General features: G+C 40.9%; 1 protein-coding gene across 2 annotated transcripts in view; it reads right to left on the bottom strand.

Moving 5' to 3' along the window:
- Window positions 1–24,302, bottom strand: part of LOC149315163 (60 kDa lysophospholipase-like) — a 108,425-nt gene that overhangs the window by 49,877 nt on the left and 34,246 nt on the right. For both annotated transcript variants that reach the window (XM_089522651.1, XM_089522652.1), the window contains exons 7-11: window positions 8,468–8,580; window positions 4,294–4,479; window positions 4,043–4,156; window positions 1,067–1,186; window positions 208–303 (exon numbers count right to left, since the gene is read on the bottom strand). In XM_089522651.1, the coding sequence (XP_089378777.1) occupies window positions 208–303; window positions 1,067–1,186; window positions 4,043–4,156; window positions 4,294–4,479; window positions 8,468–8,580 (629 nt within the window). The remainder of the gene's footprint in view (window positions 1–207; window positions 304–1,066; window positions 1,187–4,042; window positions 4,157–4,293; window positions 4,480–8,467; window positions 8,581–24,302) is intronic.

The following is a 24,302-nucleotide window of genomic DNA, read 5'->3' as shown; positions in this document are numbered from 1 at the left end:
GGACAAGTCAATCACTCAGCAGCTTCTGAAGGGCCCTAAATTCCCCATACTTGGCACACTGGAAGACCTCCTTGAATTTTTATTCACCCCTCACAACTACATATAGCCACCAGGGAGGATGAACTTTGGACAATGACAGTAGGTGAAGTTTATGCGTTCCCTTAATCCAGGTGATTGTATAAAATACACTAAATAAGAGGTTTTTACCATACTCTGTAAGGCTTTTAGGGCCTCCAAATCACCATTTTTTGCAGCCACACAAGCCAAAGGTGGAGTCAAAGCATCCCTAACAGCTTCAAGTTCCTGAGAAAGCAGAAGGAATTATTAGTATTTGTGTGCATATGTATCTTTGCCATAATCCAACTTAATAATGCCTTCATATAGCCCAACTTGTTTGCACAAGGGACCCAGAGAAGGTTGTTCTGCAGGCACTTTCTGAAACAACCTTCATACACAAATTACAGGATATCCTGTAGCAAGGTTTTGGACTAGATTTTTTTAACCCCATACCGTTCTATGAAAACAGATTCACTTTCTTCTAATCCTATATTTAAGTTGTTGCAGCAATCTTTACATGCATTTGTTTATTCAACATTTCAAAAGTCCTTTTGAATGGTCTTGCTTTAACCTGTCTTAAATGCTGCATTTTCAAAAACAATCTAAATAAGTAAATAAAATATATGAATTAGGAAGCTTGGGGAGCAAAAACATCTAAAAACAGTTGTATTCATGCCTACCAGCAGAAAATTTATTACACAGCCTATAGAATGTCCTGCATTCTATAATGAACTATTCCCTGGGCTCTATTAGGTTCTAGATGCTACCCAAAGTTGTACCAGTGGAATTCTGCTTTTGTGATGACACATTCTCTCCACCTCTCTTCTTCCCTGTAGCCTTGCCCCAATCCTCCCAATTTTCTGGAGGAGATCTGACATCCATTCAGGGTAGATGGGAAATTTGTTATGCTAGCAGGATCTATTGCATTAGCAGATGAACCCAGTTCTATACAGCTGTTTATCTTTTGCAATGCCCTTTCTATTTAAACACATCCCATTAGAACAAGTACCTCCTTGCAGCTGATAAAGAGATATTTTGCAATCTCTTGAATAAACTTGCTATCTTTGAGGGTGATCTTGGTTCCAATGGGCACAACAGTCATCTCTCCTCTCAGGTTCTCACTCAACATCTGAAATCGGAACAAAAATAAACAAACAATTTTGGAAGTATATCCAAGATAGAAATTAAAACTATGAAGTCATTTCATCTGTATATACCAGACGTTGTCCCTCCTTGCTGGGGGATTCTTGGAGTTATAGTCCAAATATGTAACTTTTCTGAGCTCTGCTAAATCTTAAATGTTTACAGAATCAGAACAAACCAACTTCAGACTTTGAGTGATGACCCAGGCTTGTTAAACCAACTAGTGTTAGTTATAAACCATGACTGCTGATTCATATTCAAGCAGCTGAGATTTTGTGAACCAAAATCACACAGTGTGGGAAGAAAACAGTAGAAGGGAGGGTACATAAGGCTGAGTCGTAAACAGATTCATTCCACCTTTGGTGCAGGGATGGGGAGCCAGTAAACACTATGGATTCCAACTCCCAGAAGTTTTAGTCAGTGTGGCCAATGGTGAAAAATTACAGTGGGACCTTGTTTCTGCTGGGGTTTGGTTCCAGGATCCCCCGTGAATAATAAAATCCATGGATGCTCAAGTCCCATTAAATACAATGGCAGAGAAAAATGGTGTCCCTTATATAAAATGGAAAATCATGATTTGCTATCAGGAATTCATACTTTTTTGAATATTTTTAAGCAGTGGATGCATGAATCCGTGGATAGAAAATCCATGTATAAGGAGGGCTGACTGTACAAGGGTTATAAATCAAAACACATAGAGGTGCAAAGATTCCCAACCCTACTTGACTATTTTTTAGAGTACAGAGGGACCTTGTTATCCTCTGGGGTTTGGTTCCAGGATCCCCTGTGGATAACCAAATCCATGGATGCTCAAGTCCCATTAAATATAATGGCAGAGCAAAATGGTGTCCCTTATATAAAATGGAAAAGCAAGGCTTGCTATTTGGAATTCATACTTTTTAAAAATATTTTCAAGCCATGGATGCTTGAATCGATGGATAAAAACCATGGATAAGAAGGGGTGACTGTAAAATAACAGGGGGTTTAACCTATTATGGAGTGAGAGTGATGGTCAAGATGTTTTCTACCCCAGCCAGCCCAGAACCACCCTGCTAGCCCTCCAGTTTCACAGACCTCCAATTATCGTGGCTTTCTTTTGCTCTGTCATGTAAGCCACACACTTTACACTATCATCAAGTAGCAGGAAAGGAGCAAACAGTTATATCTCTTTAATATAAATAAATAAATGCTTGAGAGAAAATTATCTGGTATGCGGAGCAGCCCAAAAGCCTCTGTAAAAAGTGTGGAGGGGGAGTTTTCCAAAGAAAGAACAGAAAGGTCCAACTTAGTTTCTTTTCACTACTTCATCATGTTTCCCTCAGCTGCTTACAATGTAGAAGCAATGGTTGTAACTTATTTCCATTTTTAATCTTACACTATGAAGTGAAGCTTCAGTCATGCCTGCCATCTTCATTTTCCCAGCATGCTTCTGGGGAACAGTCTGGGGGAAAGAAAATGGTAGGCAGAACTGAAGCTTCACTGCTCAACACACCTAACACACTTATATGAAGTTTATTTAAAAGCACACTATGTGTTAAGACCACATTGTTGATTGGAGGTCCTTTGTATTGTGGCTCCCAGATCTCAGCCCAAAATGTTGGCCCTAATATAATCCTCATGTCTCATTAAGCAATTCTAATACTTGGAAGGGGCAGGCAGAAAAAGATTCTGGTATGATGCAGGGGAACAAGTTATCAAAAAGAAACATTAAAAGTACTGCTCCAGGCATGCTAGTTTTGAACATAACAAAACTCCTTAGGTTATGGCTTTACTGTTTCTGCAATACAAAACTGTTTAGTTAAGAGAGAGACTTTGAGAATATAGATCACTGTGATAACTATTTGGAAACATGGCTTTACAGAGTTAAAGAAAGGACAAGATTACTGTGGGAAGGAAAGCTACCCCAGGCTTAGTACTGTATAGGCATGCCTTTAAAAGAAAAGGTGGAGAAAAGATAAGACTGCAGGTGTGAGAGTATTAAATTGTTCCTTTCTAAATTTTGGAAGTGTTGCTGTTGATGACTTCATCATTTAGAATCCCCGGTCAACTAACTCCCAGGGACTTAAGGAGCTGTAGTCCACAAATTTCATTTTTCCATACTTTGTCCTTTTCTAGGCAAGTCAGTTACTAATTTGCTGTTGCATGTTTTCATGTGACATTTAGGAAGGGCAAAACCCAGTCCCACTTCATGTTTCAGGCCAAATGCAACTTTTATTCAAGAGCAATTTTATCTCTATTTCCCTGATCAATCAATGCATAACAAGAACAAATATTCTCAATATGTTTCATTTTCACATTTGAATTTATAACACCAAAGGTTTCCTTTGAATATAGTTGTGGGGGGCGCAAGAGACGCGGTAGGCTCTGAAGCTCTTGCAACACATCAAATTATCATTGGGCATACAGCAGAACATACAAATACATAATCCCAATACACCACCAAGCAAATGAAGGAATTTCAAGACAATGAGGAGTTAGTACAGACAATGCCATGACAAGAATATATAAATATTTGTGCAAGATGGTTTTCTACTTTCTAAATGGAACTTTGATAAATTTCTTTTGGGGAATGCTTACTCCCAGAATCCTCGGGCCAGGACAGCTACTGGCCGTATTACTAGGAATGTGACTCTGGAAAAGTCTGCCAAGAAAACCCCATGAAAGGTTCACCTTAGGATTGCCATAATTCGGAAACAACCTGAAGGCACACAGCAGCAACAAGAAGTCCAAAAAATAACTTTTTTAAGCTTTGTTCCAGCACTCCTGGTCTTGCACTAAATCACAGGATAACCCAAGAAAAAGAACTGAACTTTTAAAAGTTCAGAGCATGAAGCCATTTTACCTTTCTCTTCTCAACCAAGGAAAGTCCAGGTTTGCTCAGAACATAGGACAGTTTGGCAAGGGCAGCTTCTGGTGTCATATCCGCTCCTGGAATTACACCTGCATCCATAAGAGTCTGTATACAATGAAGAAAATTGGAACATGAATTAGTATGTCTTTTAAGTAAGCAAATTTACTTCCCAAAACAACACAGTGAGTAGGCATGTAAGCTTAATGCTAAAAATACAGTTAAAACCACAACATTCCTCTCACCTTTCCCGTAGCATAAACTACAGAAACAGTTCCTCGCAGGCACTGGGTGCAATTCAGAATCACCACCTGGCGATCAGTTGCTTTCTTCAGTTCAGCTAGCAAATCGGGACGATTATTAGGGGCATTCCCACTTCCGTAGGTCTCAAGCACAACCCCTTCCATTGGGCTCTGAAGAAATGCCCTCACCTGCATGAAAGAAAAATATAAGGAATTACAGATCAAAAATGTTTGGCACAATAAACATTTGGTTTCCTCCACACACTTTTTCACCTAATTTCATGAGAAAACAATTATTAAATATTTTTTTTAAAAAGTAATTTACCATAGTTTCTTATTAGCTTTACTGGCAGCATGCAGCACAATTTCATCTCATGATCATACCCACATATACATATGTTCACGAGTACACAAAGAGAAACACAAGCTATGGACAACTTATCATAGGAAATTTTATAGATTTAACAAAAGTAGTACAAGATAGCTTCCTGTACAAATTTTATAGTGGAAAAGAACAGTACTAGTACATACTAGGACAAAGTAGTGCATGTTTTATAGCAGGGTGGGCAACTACAGCCCTCCACATATTTAGGACTTCTGTTATTGTTGTTAACTGTCCTCAAGTCAATCACAACTCATAGTGACCCTGCGGATGAGGCATCTCCAAGATCCCCTGTCCTCAACTGCTGTGCTCTGGGGTCCTGTAAATTCAGGACTTTGACCTCCCTAACTGAGTCTATCCATCTTCCTCTCTTTCTGCTATCTTCTGTCCTAGCACTATAGCTCCATTATCCCATACCATTTGACTATGCTAGCTAGTGCTGATGGAAACTATAATCCAAAAGCTTCTGAAGGGCTACAGTTGCCTATTCAGCACAAAAGAAAGACAGTTGCATAGAAATTAGCTATAGCAGGATGAGCAAATTTATTTGCACTTAAAGCAAATATGGACAAAATGAGCCACAGAGATGTAATCTATCTTTTTTAATTATGCAAAATAACCTGCATAAATGAGGAGAAAGGGCACTAACTAGATGACATAAAGGTATCTCCAGACTGAAAAGTGGATCATTTACTGGTATCACTTAGCATTTAGAACTACAGATTTAGAATAGACTTTTTAGGTCAAATGTTGGCAGCTTAGGCATGAAACAGATGGGACAAAAGCCACTCCTGCCCCAATCACTATGGGACCATGGCAACCACATGCGCCAAGCCCTGATCTGGGCCACTGCTGCAGTCCTGAACTGGCTGCCAAAAAGGAGCAATCTTATTCCGCTCCTTTTTAGCTTGGCTCTTCCAGGTTGGGGTGGGCTTAATGCAGTTTCTGGCCATGTTTGGGGCATTCATTATGTAAATGCCATGCCCCCAATGCAGCCCAACGGTGGCCCTTTTCACCAATCTGTTTTAGGCCCAAATGCAACTCCCATGACACCACACAACTGATATACTGGCTAGGGCAGATAGGGTTTGCAATCCAACTACAACTGGATTGCCCATCCCTAAAGAGCGCTGGTGATGCAGTTAAATGCCTGAACTGCAGCCATTCACAGCCACAAGGTTGTGAGTTCGATCCCAGGCAGGGCTCCAGGGTCCACTCAGCCTTCCATCCTTCTGTAGGCCACTAAAATGAGTACCCCGCTTGTTGAGGGCAATTGGCTTACACATTGTAAAACACTTAGGGAGTGCTTAAGTGAGCTGATAAGCAGTATAGAAATGTACTTGCTATAAATTGCTATTGCTGTTGTAGATCAACCAACTCTATTTCTTTTCCCCAGTTCTAATTACAGAAGACTGCCTTATACAGTACATGTGAATTTGCTGCTAGAGTGCCAAAGTGGTAGTAAAAATTGTGCTACTTTTCAGGTGAGAATACTATTTTTAATATCCTCACAACAGAAAATTAACTGATCAGGAATAATGTAAGTATTTGTTTTCGCTCTTGGGCTTGTTTTCTATTTGCAGTGACAGGTTGTGCAGCCCACCCTAAAGGGTGGCCTGCATCCACCTCCATCTTCACCAGATTGCGGCTGCTGCAACCGCACACTGCGGTGCTGGTTTGGCCTTTCCAGGGAACAAAAAGGAGTCACAAAAAGTAGCTCTTTTTTGCACCCTGCAAAGGGAGCCGTAGCTGCTAGTGTGCAGCTTTAAGGCACTCCTTTGGCACTGTGTCATATGGACACAGCACCAGAGGAGTACTGTGATGCCATGTGGAGCAGTGGACAGCATCATGCCAACATGGGGCAGAGCTGGGGCACAGGACGCCATGCCCTGACTCCACCCCCAGGTCAGCCTTAATGGCTGGTCTGCACAGCCCCTGAGTTTTTAAGGTACAAGAACATTAAAACATGTCAATTTTCTACTTGGAATCTGATGGGGCTTCAGTCTATTTTCCCACCTCAGTATGTCAACCATCCATGTTCATGGAAGTGCCATATTTAAGATTAATCAAATAATAAAAATACATCCTATAGACATACACAGCAAGAAATATATATAGACACATACACCAACAAAAAGAAGATTGATTCTAGGAATAATTTCTTTCAAAGATATAATGAGCTTTGTTTGACTCTCACAATCCTTCAGGACTACCAATAGGGGTGTGTGTGTTTCTGTCTGTGTGATATGCCTTCATTTCACCTGTTGAATTGTGGTGACCCTGTGAATTTCATGGGGTTTTCTTAGGCAAGGAATAGTCAGAGGTGGTTTTGCCAGTTCCTTCCTCTGAAATGCAGCCTACAGCACCGAGTATTCGTTGGTAGTCTTCCATCCAAGTACTGATTTGTATTTATTATTTTATTTATTTCCTGCCTTTTTATTTATATCCTGCCTTTCTCCCACAATGGGATCCTGACCCTGCTTAGGTTATAAGACCTGATGGGATCTGGTACCTTGAGGGTATTTAGAACACTAATGGGCCTATCATTACTAAATACAGACTTATACAACTTCCCTGTGTACTAAAACTGGACAAACACCTCTGCAAAATAGCTTTTGGGAACGCGCATTTGCAGCAGTCAACTGGAAAAGCTTAACTCTTTCCCTAACTCATAATTACTCACTTCCTACAACTTTCTCCCAGAAGGATCTTTTCACCATAACATAATTCTCAGACTCAACTACTAAGAAAAACCAGCCTGAAATCCCATGTATGAAAAAGGACAAGCATGTATGTTTCCTGCCTACCACTTCTCCATTGCAAATAGCATTTTTGTTGTTGTCTGTAGCATCAAATGATCCAAACTGTGGAAGTGCCAATGTGCCATAGTGCTTTAAGTGTTGGACTACGACTCTGAAGACCACAGTTCGATTCCCAGCCCAGCCATCAAACTCACTAGGTAATCTTGGGCCAGTCACATGCTCTCAGCCTCAAGCGAAGGCAATAGCAAACCTCCTCTGAAAAAATATTGCCAAGAAAACCTCATGATAGGGTCAATTTGGGGTTGCTGTAAGTCAGAAATAACTTGAAGGCACACAATGACAACAAATGTTGAATGTATAAGGTCAAAAACACACTGCAGAAATAATCCAGTTTGAGATCACTTTAACTACCCTGGCTCAATGCTAGAGAATTCTGGGAACTGTAATTTTGTGAGGTATTTAGCCTTCTCTGTTAGAGAGCTCTGGTGTCACAATAAACTACAATTCCCAGGATTCCCTAGTGAGCCAGGGCACTTAAAGCGGTCTCAAACTGGATTATTTCTGCAGTGTGTCTTGGACCTGAGAGTTAAAAACATAGTAAGAAATTGGCTTGGCATGCTTTTGATTACACCCCCGCCCCAAAAGCTTATGTTTGCTGCCTCCATTACGATTTAGTGTAAGAGTACTCTTGGTGGTAGCTCTTGCAGAGCTTGGGAAAGTTCCTTTCTAGAGTTACAACTTCCTAAATTCCCCAGTCAGGATGGTCAATGGCTGGGGGATTCTGACTGTAGTGCAAAAAAATCAAAACACTTTTCCATGTTCTGGTCTCTCCCATTTAACTAGTGTGGGTGTGATAACTATATAGACCTAGCCCTGAGAAAAGAGGTGACACAGAGACACCCTAGGAGTGGCTCAGTAATACCAGGGCCATTTCTCATTGCTTATTATATGTAATCAGAACTCCCACACTTGAGTGTCATCATCCCTTTTCTTTCTGATCTGTTGCTCTCAGAAGACAGAAGAAGGGGCTGACCGCTGCTGCCGTAATCCCTGGGAAGATTCTCAGGAGCCCCACGTTGCTATTCATGTTGGTGTGGATCTCAAATTTCTTGGTGGTATTGGCTCTCCACACTGTCTCCCAGTTGACTGTGAAAACAAAAGAAATACCGTACATTTAATGAGTCTTTCTAATCCCAGCTCATCATGTACCCTCCATCTATGAAGTCTTCGAACTTTGTAGGTTTACTCAGAAATAATCCCTGTTGTCAATGTGCCTAGGAGGAAGCCATTTTATGCTTCATTCAGTGGGGAAAATGATTAGGTCCAGCTAGCTGTATTCTCTTTTATTCCTCCCTCATTGCCCTTTTTCCTCCTTGTAAAAACTCACTAGGACATACTACATTGTAAAGCACTATATACTCTGACATTACCGCACAGTTTTTGTACAGGAATGAGTAAATTAAACAGAGGCTGGATGGCCATATGTCAGGTATGCTTCAATTGAGAGTTCTTGCATGGCAGGGGGTTGGACTGGATGGCCCTTGTGGTCTCTTCCAACTCTAGGATTCTACGATTCTGTGATTCTATGAAATTTCTTCAGTTCTGCTCAGTTATTGCTCTGACATTATGATCTGCCTCGGAGTTCTACAATGTTTAGGAAGAATGGTTTTGGAAGCATCATTAATAATAGGGGGGGGGTGTTTGTGGGGTTTTCGGGCTATGGGGCCATGTTCTAGAAGAGTTTATTCCTGATGTTTCATCAGCAGCTGTGGCTGGCATCTTCAGAAAATGCTGGAATGGAAGAAGATGGGGTATATACACTGTTGGTTGAGAGGAGGTGATTTGCATGTTAATCTTGTATTGTCCTGTTGTTGAATGGCAAGATCTACAGGGTGCCCATTTACTTAATGATCCACTGTCTGCTGGGAATCCTCCTTACCATGGGTGGTGATTATCATTAATAATCATCCACATATAAGCCCTTATACTGCATTTTTTTTTTTGGGGGGGGGGGCAACTGTACTGGGTGACTTTGAATGAGTCATACACACTCAGCTCCAGAAAACCCACTGATACCTTGCCTTGTTGTTAACTGCCTTCGAGTCAGCCTCGACTCATGGCGACCATGTAGATGAGACACCTCCAAGTCCCCCTATCCTGAACCACTTTGCTATGATCCTGCAGGTTCAAGCCAGTGACTTCCCTGCTTGAGTCTAACCATGCGGCATGTGGTCTTCCTTTCTTTCTACTACCTTCTACCTTTCCTAGCATTATAGCCTTTTCTAGTAAGTCATGCTTCTCATCATGAAGCCAAAGTACAACAGCCTCAATTTAGTCAACTTGGCTTCCAGGAAAAGTTCAGGCTACAATTTGTTCTAGGACCCATTTGTTTATCTTTTTGGCCGTCCATGATATCCTCAGCACTAACTCAAATGGGTTGATTTTCAGCTCTCATATCCCTACATGGTGATTGGGAATACCATGGCTTGGGTGATCCCAACTTTAGTGTTCAGATGTGGTGGCTTAGTGCTTAAGATGCCAATTCTGATGATAGTAAGGTCAGCAGGTTGGAAGTTTGAGGCCCAAGTGCTGCGTGATGAGGTGAGCTCTCATCACTAATAATAATAAAATTTATTTATATCCCGCCTCTCTACAAAATGCAATCGGGGCAGCTTACAAGATTAAAAATATACAGTCCGAACCCTCAACCCACCCACCCCTTAAAATACAATTAAACAATGTAGAATTTAAAACATAAAACATACTTAAAAACAATACAATAACTGTGGTGAAGTCAGAGGTCAGCAATTAGATTTTCCTCCTGATAGCCGGAGAACTATTCAGGAAAGGCCTGCCAGAAGAGATCCGTCTTTATAGCTTTTTTAAACCTGTTTAGAGTGGTAATATGACGGATCTCATCCGGCAGGCCATTCCACAATCTGGGAGCTACAGCTGAAAAGGTCCTCTGGGAGGTCATAGGTTGTAACAGATTTTTCCCTGAGGATCTAAGTGTGCGGGGAGGATTATATGGAAGGAGGCGGGCCCAAAGATAGGTTGGACCCAAGCCATTTAAGGCTTTAAAGGTGATAACCAACACCTTGTACTGGGCCCAGAAACTGATGGGCAGCCAGTGAAGTGATCTTAAGATCGGTGTTATATGGTCTCTTCTGGATGTACCGGAGACCAATTTGCCTGCCATGTTCTGAATTAATTGAAGTTTCCGGACAAAGCACGAGGGTAGCCCCATGTAGAGTGCATTGCAGAAATCAAGGTGTGCGGTTACCAGCGCATGTACTACAGTCTCAAGGTCCCTGACTTCCAGGAAAGGGTGCAGCTGGTGTATCAGCCGAAGCTGATAACAGGCTCCTGACCGTCGCATTCACCTGATTTGTCATGTGAAGCGACAAATCTAGAAGCATCCCCAGACTGCGAACACAGTCCTTTGAGGAGAGTGTGACCCTTTCTAGGACTGGAGGTTGTATCCCGATACCTGGGTTCGGAGCCTGTAAGTACCTCCGTTTTGTCTGGATTCAGCTTCAATTTGTTTTCCCTCATCCAATCCATTACTGCCTTAAGACAGTCATTGAGAGGCAAAACGCCATCTGAAGTCAAAGCTGAAGACCAAGACATGGAGAAGTGTATCTGGGTGTCATCAGCGTACTGATAACACCCCACCCCATGCCTCCGGATGATTTTTCCCAGCGGCTTCATGTAAATGTTGAAAAGCATCGGGGACAGGATGGCGCCTTGTGGGACGCCACAGTAAGCTCCTTCCTTGCTGAGCAACTGTCCCCGAGCACCACCCTCTGGAATCTGCCCAAGAGGAAGGAGTGGAACCACTGAAGCGCAGTGCCTCCTACTCCTAACCCTCTCCGGCAAGGGTTTGTGATCTATAGTGTCCCAGTGTATGCCAATCTAGCAGTTCAAAAGCATGAAAATGCAAGTAGAGAAATAGGTACCACTTTGGTGGGAAGGGAATGGTGTTCCATGCAGTCATGCTGGCCACATGACCACCAGAGTCGTCTTCGGACAACGCTGGCTCTTCAGCTTAGTAATAGAGATGAGCACCACCCCAAACAGTCGGTTACAACTAGACATTCATGTCAAGGGGAAACCTTTACCTTTACTTTTATTATATCTTTGAACTTTAGGATCTTGTTTAGTTCTCTCATAGCCTTAGAATCACTGTAAGTCAGAAACAACTTGAAAGCACACAACAACAACAACAACAACAACAACAAAAAATACTGAAACACCCCCATATGCAAACACACAAATATAAACACACATATACACATCTGTTATTGTATGCCTTCAGGTCATTTGTGACTTATTGGGTTTTCTTGGCAAGCACTGCCTTCCTCTGAGACTGAGAGTGTGACTTGCCTAAAATTACCCAGTGAGTTTCCATGGCTGATCAGGGATTCAAACCCTGGCCTCCACAGCTGTAGTCCAACGCCAAGCTGGCACTTCCATAATTTAGATTTGAAGCTAACAAAATCAAGAAAAGTCTATTCGCAATGGAGAAGTGCAAATGTCCTTCCTGCCCCGGGCTCACACAGTATATATAGACCCACTTTTCCAGGCAAGCATTCTCTGAAGATGCCAGCCACAGATGCTGGTGAAACGTCAGGAAGAAACTCTTCTAGAACATGGCCACATAGCCCGAAAAACCCACAAAAAAGAATGAGTTTACAATTGTCCTCCTATCTGCTTAATAAGCAAGAACAAACTTCAGTTGCTATCTGTATACAAAAGTACTACTGTTGCCAGAAATTGACACACATAACCACTATGGAAGGGTTTTAAGGTGACAAATTATACTCATGTCCTGCTGGAAACCTTCCCATAGGCAACTGCTTGGCCACTGTGTGAAGAAAAAGATGGAGTAGATAGCCTTCTTAAAGTCTTAATCTTGGAGAGGCTTACCCCAATGAAAATTAAACAAATATACAAGCTTTCTACTCAGGCCCTATTTATGGCAGCCTAGTTTACAAAGCAACTGTCTGTTTTAATCTCTGGGAAGATCTTCAGGAGCTTTACTTTGCTATTCATACAACAGCCAGAATAGTGCTTTGTAATACAATGACATGAAGCAGCTCTTGTATAGAAGTAATAATCTAAAAATATAATCCCAATTTCCTTATGCTTAGTAAGTACAATTTTGTTAATATGTGCCTAGGGGTGGGGTGGGGAGGGAAGTGGGAAAGGAAGCTCCTCAAAGCCACCTTGCCAAGCGTCAGCAAAGTGACACATATTTCACACATCTTTAAAAGACAGATGTTGTTACTCTTACCACTAATCATCTCCAGAGTTTATAATGCAGTTACTAGTGATTAAGTAAAATGGCAATGATTCAATTAAGTGTGATTACACATTGCAAGCCAGATGCCAGCTGTTTAACAAATACGCACTCTTGAGTTCCATTACTAAAATGCCAAAACATTCATTATTAATTCTGGAAAGGTTCACTATCCAAGCCAGCAGACAATGGTGTGTAAATAACCTTAAAGGATGATGGAAAGCTGTATCTGACAAGGAGTGTGTGTGTATGTCTATATATACACACTCCTTGTCAGATACAGCTTTCCATCATCCTTTAAGGTTATTTACACACCATTGTCTGCTAGACATGAGTACGGAGCCTATAAATAAACACATACACACATACACCATGCATAGCAGGGCAATTGTGGGATATTCAGATACAAAACAATTTGGGGATAGCCAGGAACAAAATGCATGGATAAAGAGAACACTTTGCATATTGTCTTTGTGTAGTATTAATTACTGTATTACATTGTACATACCACCAAGAATTTTACTATAAATGCTATGAATATGAAATACAGAGAACAAGAAAAAAGTGATTGTACAGAAGCATGGTATCAACCTAGTACAGGATTTTCATTAGTCTTGAGTCGCCAGACTCAAAGCCAGAGAACATCCATTTACATTTAGATCTCTAAGTAGCAAGAGACAGTCTCTTTTTTTAATGATGTAATCTTTTGCACAATTATCTGGGAATAATTCCCCTGAATCCAACAGGGTTTACTTTTGACTAGGCAGGCAAAGGACTGTGCCATTTTAAAGTTGAGACTTCATCTAGTGCATAGCTCCAACACAGATTTGTTCACTCTAGTATTTAGGAGAACTGGTGAAGTATGAACTGCCCTGCTTCTGCAAAAATATTAATCCATGGGGGGGTGTATTTTAAAGGAGTTTTAAAAAATAATATAGTGCAATTTACAGAAGAAAATATCGTAAACTGTGACACAGACCTAAAATAAGTTGGTTTTAAAAAAGGAAGAAAGAAATCCAACCTAACATTCTGTGAAGTTTCTTTGTTTCATTACAATGTATCAGTATTCTGACTTTCTTCCAGTAAAATCACGGCATAACACATGGCTCTACTCTCCTATTTTATCTTCACAACAGGTAAGGCAGGCAGAGATTGAGACTGAGATTGAAAGAGAGAGAGAGAGAGACTGGGTGAGGGGTACCCAAAGATCTTCCTAACTCAGCTTTGAGTTGAGTTTTCATAACTGAGTTTTGATTTCACAGAGAAATATAACTGCGTACAGTTGTACTCTGCTGTATGCAGTACTCTAACCCCTACACTATGCTAGAAACATAAAAGTTCTAGACAGTTAAATGTCAAGAGAGAACTTACTCCTACTGCACTTTCTTGTGAAGAGTTCCATAGAGTAGGTGCAATCATTGAAAGAACCAAATGTTCCTTGAGATATTTACAATGCAACCTATACATGACTTCTTAGTATTAAAGTTCCATTGAACTCAATGATGATTGCTCTGGGTAAGCAGGTATAGGAGTACTACCTTAGATCATAATTAATGGGGCACTGTAGACTTTTGTTCTTCTGTTGTTTTGGAAAAAGTGAAGAGTAATGGAATCTATCACACTTGTTAGGGATGATGGGAGTTGCAGCTCTTCTCCTGGCTTTCACTCTCACCCCCCTGGTCAGCGGAAGAACAACCAGTTTGACCAGTAGCTCTGAGTTTTGGCTGAAGATGTCTTCCAATCTTCTCTGGAGTCTGCTGGTTCTTGTTCTGCTCTCAAGACACTAGTCAACACAGTAGTCTTCTAAAAAGATCTACTTTTATTCTAATATATACACTATGCACAAAACAATTCACTACTCACAAAACTCACACTACTATACTCCTCAATACCCACACTACTATACTCCTCAATACCCACAAAAAGTATTGCCATACATTATTGCTTATATAGACATTTGTCTCTCTATTCATTATACAGTTGCCACCTCCTGGGCGTGTACATACATTATGATTGACATATCATACTTGGCTCAATCTAAACCTCACATTGCATCATACATTACTGTCCACTCAATGACTTTCAGGTGATATCAATTTGCACCTTTTCACTTTGTCCTTGCCACATGTGTCCTTGGCTTTTAGGACCTTCTAATTACATTATATGCAACACCTATGTGCCATTTCAATTGCTTTTGCTGTGTCATGTTACTTTCAAATACATTCATATACATATTATATTTCTTGTGACTATATATCCCATGTTGCTTTTTCCTGACAACACTTCCCTTCCCATTGTGTGTAAAATCTGCTCAATTTTCCTTGTACAGCAGGAATGAGGAACCTGTGAATTTTCATAGGTTCTTGGTTCAGTTAGTATGGTCAATGGTCAGAGTTGACAGAAGCTGAGAGTCATGTGGGTTATGTGCCCTCTCTCCACTATTGAACAAAACTTGGGGGACTGTTCAGGGCCACTGCATGTGATTTGACTGATCATATAAATAAACTGTAAGAATCCAGAAAACGGAACTTGAACTATCCTGCCACCTAGGATTAAGAATAATAGGCCAAATAATCAATTGTGGAGGATGGGGTGGTGCCTTACTATTGCTTATAGACTTATGGCAATCCCATGAATTTCACTGGGTTTTCTTATGCAAGGAGTGCTCAAAAGTGGTTTGCCATTTAATAAGAATTCAGTTTCCTTCCTTCCTTCCTTCCTTCCTTCCTTCCTTCCTTAAGGTGCACCAGACAAGGAACTTGAGGCCTTAATAATAATAATAATTTGTTTTATTTATATACCGCTATTCCAAAGATCATAGCGGTGAACAGCAAGTAAGCTAATTAGCAAGTAAGCTAATTTGCCCCCAACAGTCTGGGTACTCATTTTAGCGACCTCGGAATGATGCAAGCCTGAGTCAAGCTTGGGCCCTTTTGCTGGTCTTGAACTCGCAACCTTGTGGTCTTGAGTGAATGGCTGCAGTAAAGGCATTTAACCACTGCGCCACCAGGGCTCCATATAACAGGGATAATAACAGGGATGAAAATTCTTTTCCAGCCTGAGCAATGCACTGGCTCCAGGGATAGATAAAAAAAACAAAACAAAAATTGACAATGCATTAAAATGCAATAGTAAAGACACGAGGATTAAAATGTTGAGGGAGAGGGATAATGGACACCATTGTATGCAGTCAACCCCATGAATGTTTTTAAAAGCCATGTCTGATGATGGTGGTGGTGGTGGTACATTCTGTGGGAGCAATTCCAGACAGACTGACAAAACACTGTAGAGAGGAACAGAATGGCACAATTACAAAAAGTGACACTGTATAGAACAGGGCTGAGGAACGCGTGCCCCCAGAGTTATTTTTGTGGCCCTCAAGGTGTTTTAAAAATGCTCCAAGATGCTCACAAATGATCTCTAGATGATGCAGAAGGCATTTCCCCATAATTGGAATTCTCCTTGAACAAATTATTCCTCAAAAAATGATTTTGCTTCAACATATCCCAAAATATCTTCTAGGGAGCCAAAAAAAAAAAGGCCCCAAAACATGCCCTCGTGTCACATAGAAGGTGTCTGGGGACAAAATAAAATGATGATTTTTTTTTCTTTTTGCAGAACCAGGTGCTATACTCCAAGGTCTCATGGAGGGCTAATGTGGCCCACTTGACTTCCACAGCTGCCCACCCCGACATAGAAAATGCCACATTCTATTTCAATGATTTCTAGATTCTTGGATAGAATCAAAATCAACTGGAGGACTGAGGAACTGAGATACTAACAATGAGGATGAGAATGGCAAGAACCTAGAGATAGAAAAGGAATGGGAGTAGCAAGATTACCCAGAAAATGAACACTACAGTGAAGACGCAACTGGAAGATGATTATTTCTTGTGGTCATGCATCTAAAGGTGGAATATTCTGAACTGAGATTCCCCAAAAGATCAGAGCTCATGAGCAGGCATAGGATAGAAATCTTATAGTCCCCAGGGTCTGGCCCAGTGTGGACTCCAGATGCATTAAGTACCACACAAAAGTATAAAATCCACTAAGCATCTCTCACCACAAGGGGATAAGAACAGTTGTACTTCCAAAACTGGATGACATTTGACAGCCATAACCACTGAAACCTCAGGAGGTTGCAAGCATCTAAAAGTGTGAATAACCTAATCCTACATTTGGACCTTCCCAATCCAGTCACTTACTTCTGCCCCTTCCTGTACTCTTTCCAGCAGAAAAGTGCCAGGAAAAATTTCCAACATAAAGTTGTGCTGGACAGAATTCTTCCTCCACCATGCTATGAGTACCGTAAATTTGAACATCACCACAAGGAAAATTACACACACATAAACATACACACTGAACTAGAACTGAGAAAACCAACTCTATATATCAGTTTTTTGTCAGATAAAGGTTTGGCAGCTTTTTAAAAAAACCCACAGATAAGCAATCATATTTCATTTTAAAAAATGTCACAACACCCAGGTTATCTTTCTTGCAGCAACAGCGGATTAGCACGTTTTTGGCCTCAATCACTTTTCTCCACACAGCTTGGCATTAACTTTTCCAGTTAACTCCCTCACCCATATTTTCCAAACTGAAGTTTCAAAGAAGAGTTACCATTGTATCTTCCTTTAAAATGTGTCCTACCTGGTTTTGGGAACTGCATGTGTTTGTGTGTAATATTTTTTTAAAAAAAATAAAAGTCTAAAACTTTATCTTTGACATGACATGCACTGGCTCTGACCACTTTGAGAAACAGATCATTCAAACTGGGCAGTCTGTTTCAAGAGTTTCTAGAGTTATGTCTGCCTGAAATACTACTCCAGCTATGTTTTCAATACAGTCCTAAACATGTTCACCTACAGGATAATGACTATTTCAACACTAATGTCTCCTTTCCAACAACACAATTATAATGCTACAATTCCACTTTAACAGTCATGGTTCCATCATGTGGAATCTTGGAATTTGTAGTTAAGGGAGAAATATTTAGAATTCTCAGCCAGAGAGCTCTAGTGCTGCATGGAACTACAAATTCCAGGATTCCATAAACTACAGCTATCAGAATTAAAACAGTATCAAAGTGCTGTAATTGTGTAGTGTGGAAGAGAACTAACTCATTGCTGTATGAACTTTGGTGAGGTTACTACTTAGTTGGAACTTCCAGTAATTCCTTGCTTTAGAAAAAAAGCCCCTTTCAGGCACAAAACAGTTTGGGAGGTCAAAATGGTCAATCATCATTTTACATTTCAATCATCAAGCCCTGGTGGGGGACAGGGATAAAAAATCAGTGGTGATAGGCTTCACCAAAGTCCCAGGGTCCTCACCTACAGATGTGTGCTGATGATCCTAGGCATAGTACAAATAATTTCTGATCAAAAAATACATACATGGTTGCAGTATAAGCCTTCACATGCTTACCTACTTAAACCTGACTATCCTCCACTCTGGTTATTTCCAAGTCAATCTGTCTAGGATAAGTGTATAGCTCTCACTTTAAAAACATTCTCATTGATGGGCATCCAAATCTACTGACATGTGTTCCACCTCTGGATCTGATCCTGGTGACAAGCCAAGAAGGGGTGAGGCAGCCAAGCCAGCTACAAAGCAATTTTGTTGGACCGTAGCCAGTGCCACATTCCCCAAGTTCCTTGCAAATTTGTGCCAAACAACTGCCCCACTCTGCTAAACCCTGGCCCATGAGGCAACTCCTTGGCCTATAGGGTCAGACAAAATGTTGAGTTGCACATTGGGAGCTGGTAGAAGGAAATATATGTCATGTGGGCATAAAGCATGAGAAAATCTCTCTTTACAGTTTCCAAGGAGAAAAATCAGATCTGGCCAACTGACTGAATAACAAAGCTGTTGAACTTTCCCTGATGCAATGCAACATACTTCGACAACCTGTTCTGACATGGATAGGTTGAGTTTCTTGAGGAGACTCCTTAGTATTATGTAAATTTATATAGAAATCTCAGCAAAATGTGCTGAGAACGGATTTTGCTCAGGTGGAAGCGAACCCTAAAACTTGTATATGGATTAGATTAGATTAGACTGACAGATAGGGAGATGGTTTGTGATTCTAAACAGACCTCCCTAAGAAGGGCCACATGCTTTGAATGAAAAGGTGTCAGATTCATTACTTGGCATTGCCTGAGTGGGACTAGGAAAGATTCCTGTCTAAAGTCTGGTGCTGCCATCTGTTCAGCGTAGTTAGTACAAGGCAACTTGCAAGGTTCCTACTATTAGACAAAGGGTCTAATATTTGTGTAGATACCCTTAGGATTAAACTGAAAGAGACATTGATAAATGTTAGCTATGTGCACATCCCAAACATGCTCACTATTTTTTAAAAAAAGATGCATGTGCCTACTGGAAGCCAGAGGGCGAGTTCTATACAGCCAATTCCCGACTCTCTCTCTTCCACTGGGATTTACTGATTAGAAAAGAAAACTGCATGCAAATTGTTGTGAGACATTAATTTCACATTCTAGAATCTTCCTGGGCCTCCAAATCATATGTCTTTAGGATCTAGACACACACACCCCACGCACACACCTGTCTGATCCTAATAGTTGCCAGCATTCAGACCTTGAGGAGGGAGCAAGCTACAGGAAAAGAGATTCCACCTGAACATTAGGAGGACCTTCCTGACAGTAAGGGCTGTTCGACAGTGGAATGCACTTCCTCGGAAGATGATAGAGTCTCCTTCCTTGGAGGTCTTTAAACAGAGGCTGGATGGCCATCTGTCAGGGATGCTTTGATTTGGATTTCCTGCATGGCAGGGGGTTGGACCGGATGGCCCTAGTGGTCTCTTCCAACTCTACGATTCTATGATTCTATGATTCTATGAATACCAGATAAATGTTGGTGAAACTTCTCAACAGCAAAGCTTCTTTTTCATAACAGAAAATACATATACACGCACACACAATTGTTCAGTCTAACTAATACAGCTGGAACTATAAATCAGCACTAGATAAATTCTAGACTAGGATCATAGTGAAAAGCAACCAAGTTATAGGATCGCAAAACAAATCAGCTGGTTCTCAGTTTTACCAAAACAGTTGTGTAGAAGCTGGTGGAACTGCCCTCCTAGCACTCATATTGCATTTGGAGATTTATGTTAGGGCATTTGAATAAATGTTATGAAATGGTCATGGAAAGATGGGTACAATGAGCATTCCCATGTCACATGGGAAAACTCAACTATTTTATCCTCTCCAAGAACAAATCAAAGACTGATAGACAGACACAGACACACACAGAGTGTCTTCTCATTTGATGAGTCACAGTTCAAGGTATTATCTCTTCTGAAAAGCATTGTGTCTAAGGACAACATGTTAGCTGATAGCGGAGTCTCTGTTTTGGGGTTATGTTATGCCCTTGATTAAAGCAATCACTTCATGCTCCAGTCAATCATAGGTGATGAAATGTATAAGTGGGAATTAACTCTTAAGAGTCTAAACAACTCTTATAGATCTAGGAGTATATATTAACACTAAAGAGACTTTGCTCCCCCTTTATGCTTTCCTTCTTGGTCTTGTTTAGCTGCAGATTTTGCAAATTGGCCATTACAATGTAACTCTGCTCTACTGTAGGGGCTCCAAAAGATACAGTATGCCCACTGACCCTCTCTGATAGTTTCACATCAAGCTTCTGCCTCACCTCATAACAATATTGCAAGTAAAATGAGGATATGACTGCAAAAGTCACAAAGTATGGAGGTGGACCAAACAGCAGCAGCACCAAGCAGCATACTTAAGGCTTGCCATGTTTTTAATCTCTCTCCTTGAATGGCTTTAACAGCAGTGTGACATTAAGCAGATAATAGAGCAGGGATACAATTATGGAAGAAAACTTTCCCAGTTTCATTTCTACATGCCAGGTTGTTAAAGGCACAAACTATGCTCTTGTGGGTGAGGGACACAGATAATCCACTCCCTACATAATACAATCAATATGATTTAGGGCAACAAGGGGGCAAAATGTAGCCCACAGACCCCATGTGGGCCCAAGGCTGTTTTTATGGCCCCCATAATTGTCCAGGAATAAAAAGTATATGGGGGAGTGAGGAGCAATTTCATCACACACACACACACACACACACACACACACACACCAGAGACCAATTTAGGCCAGGAAAGGTCTTTTTTGTGAAACAGAGACTTCCTGTTATTTAAAAAGGCCTCTCCTGGCCTAAAATGGCCAAGAGGGACCTAAAAACATGGCAAATATGCCCTCATACCCCTAGAGGATGTTTCGGGGCATTTGAAGTTTTAAAAAAAGTTTTGATTCTTTGTGCAAAGGTTGAAGCCCTCCAAGATCTCATAGGGAGCTGATGCAGCATCCAAGCCTCCAACAGTTACCCATCCTCTGCTTTAGAGCCTTACTTTCCAAGTTACTTGATATGAGGGACCTGCAATCATTTTCCCCCCAGTTTGATGGGGGCTGCTATCATCTGTGCTCTCACTGACTGCAATAATTTCTTTCTATCCAGGAACGAGTAACTAATCGGCTCATGGATTACAACTGGTCCATGGACCACCACTGAGTTGCACTGTCTTAAGAGGTCATGCAAAACATATACAACTGGAATCTGTTGGTGCCTTACACTGCTGTCCCACTCGATCACATTTGTTGGAGTGGCATTTTGAATGATTTGAAATTTAACAGCTTTTCTAGACATGCATAATATAGAATCCTTGCATAAGTGATTCCGGTTTTTAAACTTCCCATATGTGGCAGCTTAGGAGCTGCCAGGAAACCTTTTTTTTTTAAACAAAGATGGTGTTTTCCTATCCTCCACCCCGCTACCATTATCACAGCATCCACAGCCATTTTGTTCCTGCTACTGTACCACTACCAAGGCTGCGCTAGTGTAGTTATCCCACCTAGCAGGATCACAGCCTTACTTAGAAAATATCCTCTTTGGATAGTTAAAAGCGATGTTTTACATCTAAAAAGTTAAAAAGTAAAAGCTGTTGCATATCTTCCAGCTGTCCCAATTTGACAGCAACAGTTCCAATTAATCTTCTGTAATCTTACTTTTCAGATATTTTTAAAAGGCCCCAATTTCCCCTCCTTCTCCCACTTTCCCCCTTTGTCAACTTCAACTGCAGCAAACTGAGTATGCACTCTATTAACTCTGCAGAGGGGGAGGAGGATGGAAAGCAAAGTCTTGCCCTTCCCAGTAAATGTTGCAATGTTCTTCTTCATTAATAACTTTTGCCATCATGACTACACTTTGATGTTGCTTGGCCACTCCTGTTCACGTTGGAGGGTATGCATTTGTGCTAGGATTCTGTGACATTATTATGCTAAAGTCTCTTACATTTCAAAATACTCAGCAACAAGGAGGAGGCTTAGCTGTTGAGGTCAAGGGCAACAGATACCATTTAGGCTGTGAAAACCCATTAAGGACATGGCACACAAACTGCAGGCAATAAAAAACAACCATATCCAAAGGCAGGAGGGACTGAACTAATCCAAGCATGTTCTAGAAAGCAGTAAGGCTGGGTGTTAGGAAACATGCTGGAGCCACGCTGCAATACAGGTTTGAACTCATGCATTTAAACAAGAACTGTAGCTCCCAGAGGTGACACCTCCCTAGGGAGCGGGGACTGAATTCCATCTTATGAAATCAAACCAGAAATGCAACTTTCAATGAGTTTCTAGCTCCAGACAAACAGCAACACTTTCTTCTCTTCTGTTCTCTGCCAGGCTGAAAGCAAGCCAGCCAGCCAGCCTCCATTACATAAGTTTGCACAGTTTTGAATGTGTAGAAGCAGTCAGGAAGTGGAGAACTTTGAACATCTAGGTTAAGTAACGCAAGGCAGATCCTTCTCTCTCTCTCTCTCTCTCTCTCATACACACACACACACACACACACACAGAAGCCATCACCTGACAATAATTTGCTGTAAACTAATAGATGGTTTTTTGAGAGAGCGACCATCCCCTCTACATATTCATTACAAGAAAAAACATGTCTATATTTATGTGGGTTGTGAGTGGAAACAGCCAAAAGTGACTTGAAGTTTCTAAAGTGCAGGATCACTTCAAATACAATTGTCCCTCCATATTCGCTAGGGTTAGGGGAACAAGACCCCTGTGAATATGGAAAAACCGCAAATAACAAAAACACTGTTTTTTCCCTGAGGGGACACCTCTCTAACAATCTCTAGGTCCTCCAGTGCAACTCTGTGGCCAATGTCCAACATACACTGACCATAGAATGGCACTGGAGTAGCTACAAATGGTCTTTCAGTGCAACTTTTAGTTAAAGTTGACCACAGAGTTGCACTGGAGGACCTAGACAGTCCTAGAGAGAACATATTAATGAAATCCGTGAATAATCAAATCCACAAATATCAAATCCGCAAATATGGAGGGATGACTGTATTACCATTTTTTTTTCCCATGCACCAAATATGTTTTAGGTCTGTTCTGCAAATTTTTAATTGTGAATGAAACAAGCACATGTTTCACACAAGCAAGCTCATGAGTTAACCAGGATTGGTCACAGTTAAAGGCCAACTTCAGTTTCGTCATTATTTTCAAGTGATCACAAGGACAATTATCATAGAATTTGTAGGTTATCTAGTTCAACCTTCTTTTCAGTGCCAGAAATCCAGAACTGGAGCACTCCCAACAAATAGTATATTCCCTAGGCTCTGTCTAAAGAACTCTGGCAACTAAAATAAAGCTAACAATGTAGGTTCAAAAGTAAATGGCCTCCTGGTCAGCATGTTCTCTTTCAATCTATAAAGCTACCAATGATCTCATAATGTGACCTTGGACAAATCGCTCACTCAGTCCTCTCAAAACAAAACAAGAATAAGAACACAAGAAGCTATGTTATACTATGTTAGACTATTTGTCCTTGTAACCTAGTATTGTCTAGACCAGTGGTCCATAAACATTTTCCAGATGCTGTTCCATTTCATCTTGGGCAACAACTCTAGCATCCAGCCATGCATAAGATCTGCTGTTTTACTGGAAATTCAAATCTTGGTCGCTGCTCCCTTGGCACCTGGTCTACCCTGGGAGGTACAACCAAGCAGCTGGCTGAACAGCAACTGAGAAGAACCTCATCCATGCCACCCCTGGATGACTAGCCCCAGCTACTTGATACGCTTAATAGAAAATACCAAGGACTGAAACTAAGACCTTCTATGTACAAAGTGTGTGCTCTACCCATAGTTTGGAATTGTTCTAGAACATACCTAAAACATCTTAGACATATGCAAAAATGTTAATATTTAAAGTAATTTTAATACAAGCTGAGTCTCCCTTATCGGAAATGCTTGGGACCAGAAGTGTTTTGGATTTCAAAGTTTTTCAGATTTTGGAATAGTTATGCTGTATGTATGTAATGAGATGCCTTGGAGATGGGACCCAAGTCTAAACTTAAAATTCATTTATGTTTCATATACACCTCATACACGTAGCCTGAAAGTAATATTATATATGATATTTTTTAGTAAGCTTGTGCATGAAAAAAATTGTGTACACAGAACCATCAGAAAGAAAAGATGTCACTACCTCTGTCACCCATGTG

Source organism: Sceloporus occidentalis, unplaced genomic scaffold (assembly GCF_023333645.1).
Source record: "Sceloporus occidentalis isolate IW3139 unplaced genomic scaffold, rSceOcc1.0.p SCAF_4, whole genome shotgun sequence".
NCBI classification, from domain to species: Eukaryota; Metazoa; Chordata; class Lepidosauria; order Squamata; family Phrynosomatidae; genus Sceloporus; species Sceloporus occidentalis.
Note: the sequence above shows the minus strand (reverse complement) of the source record. Positions and strands in the feature narration are given on the sequence as shown.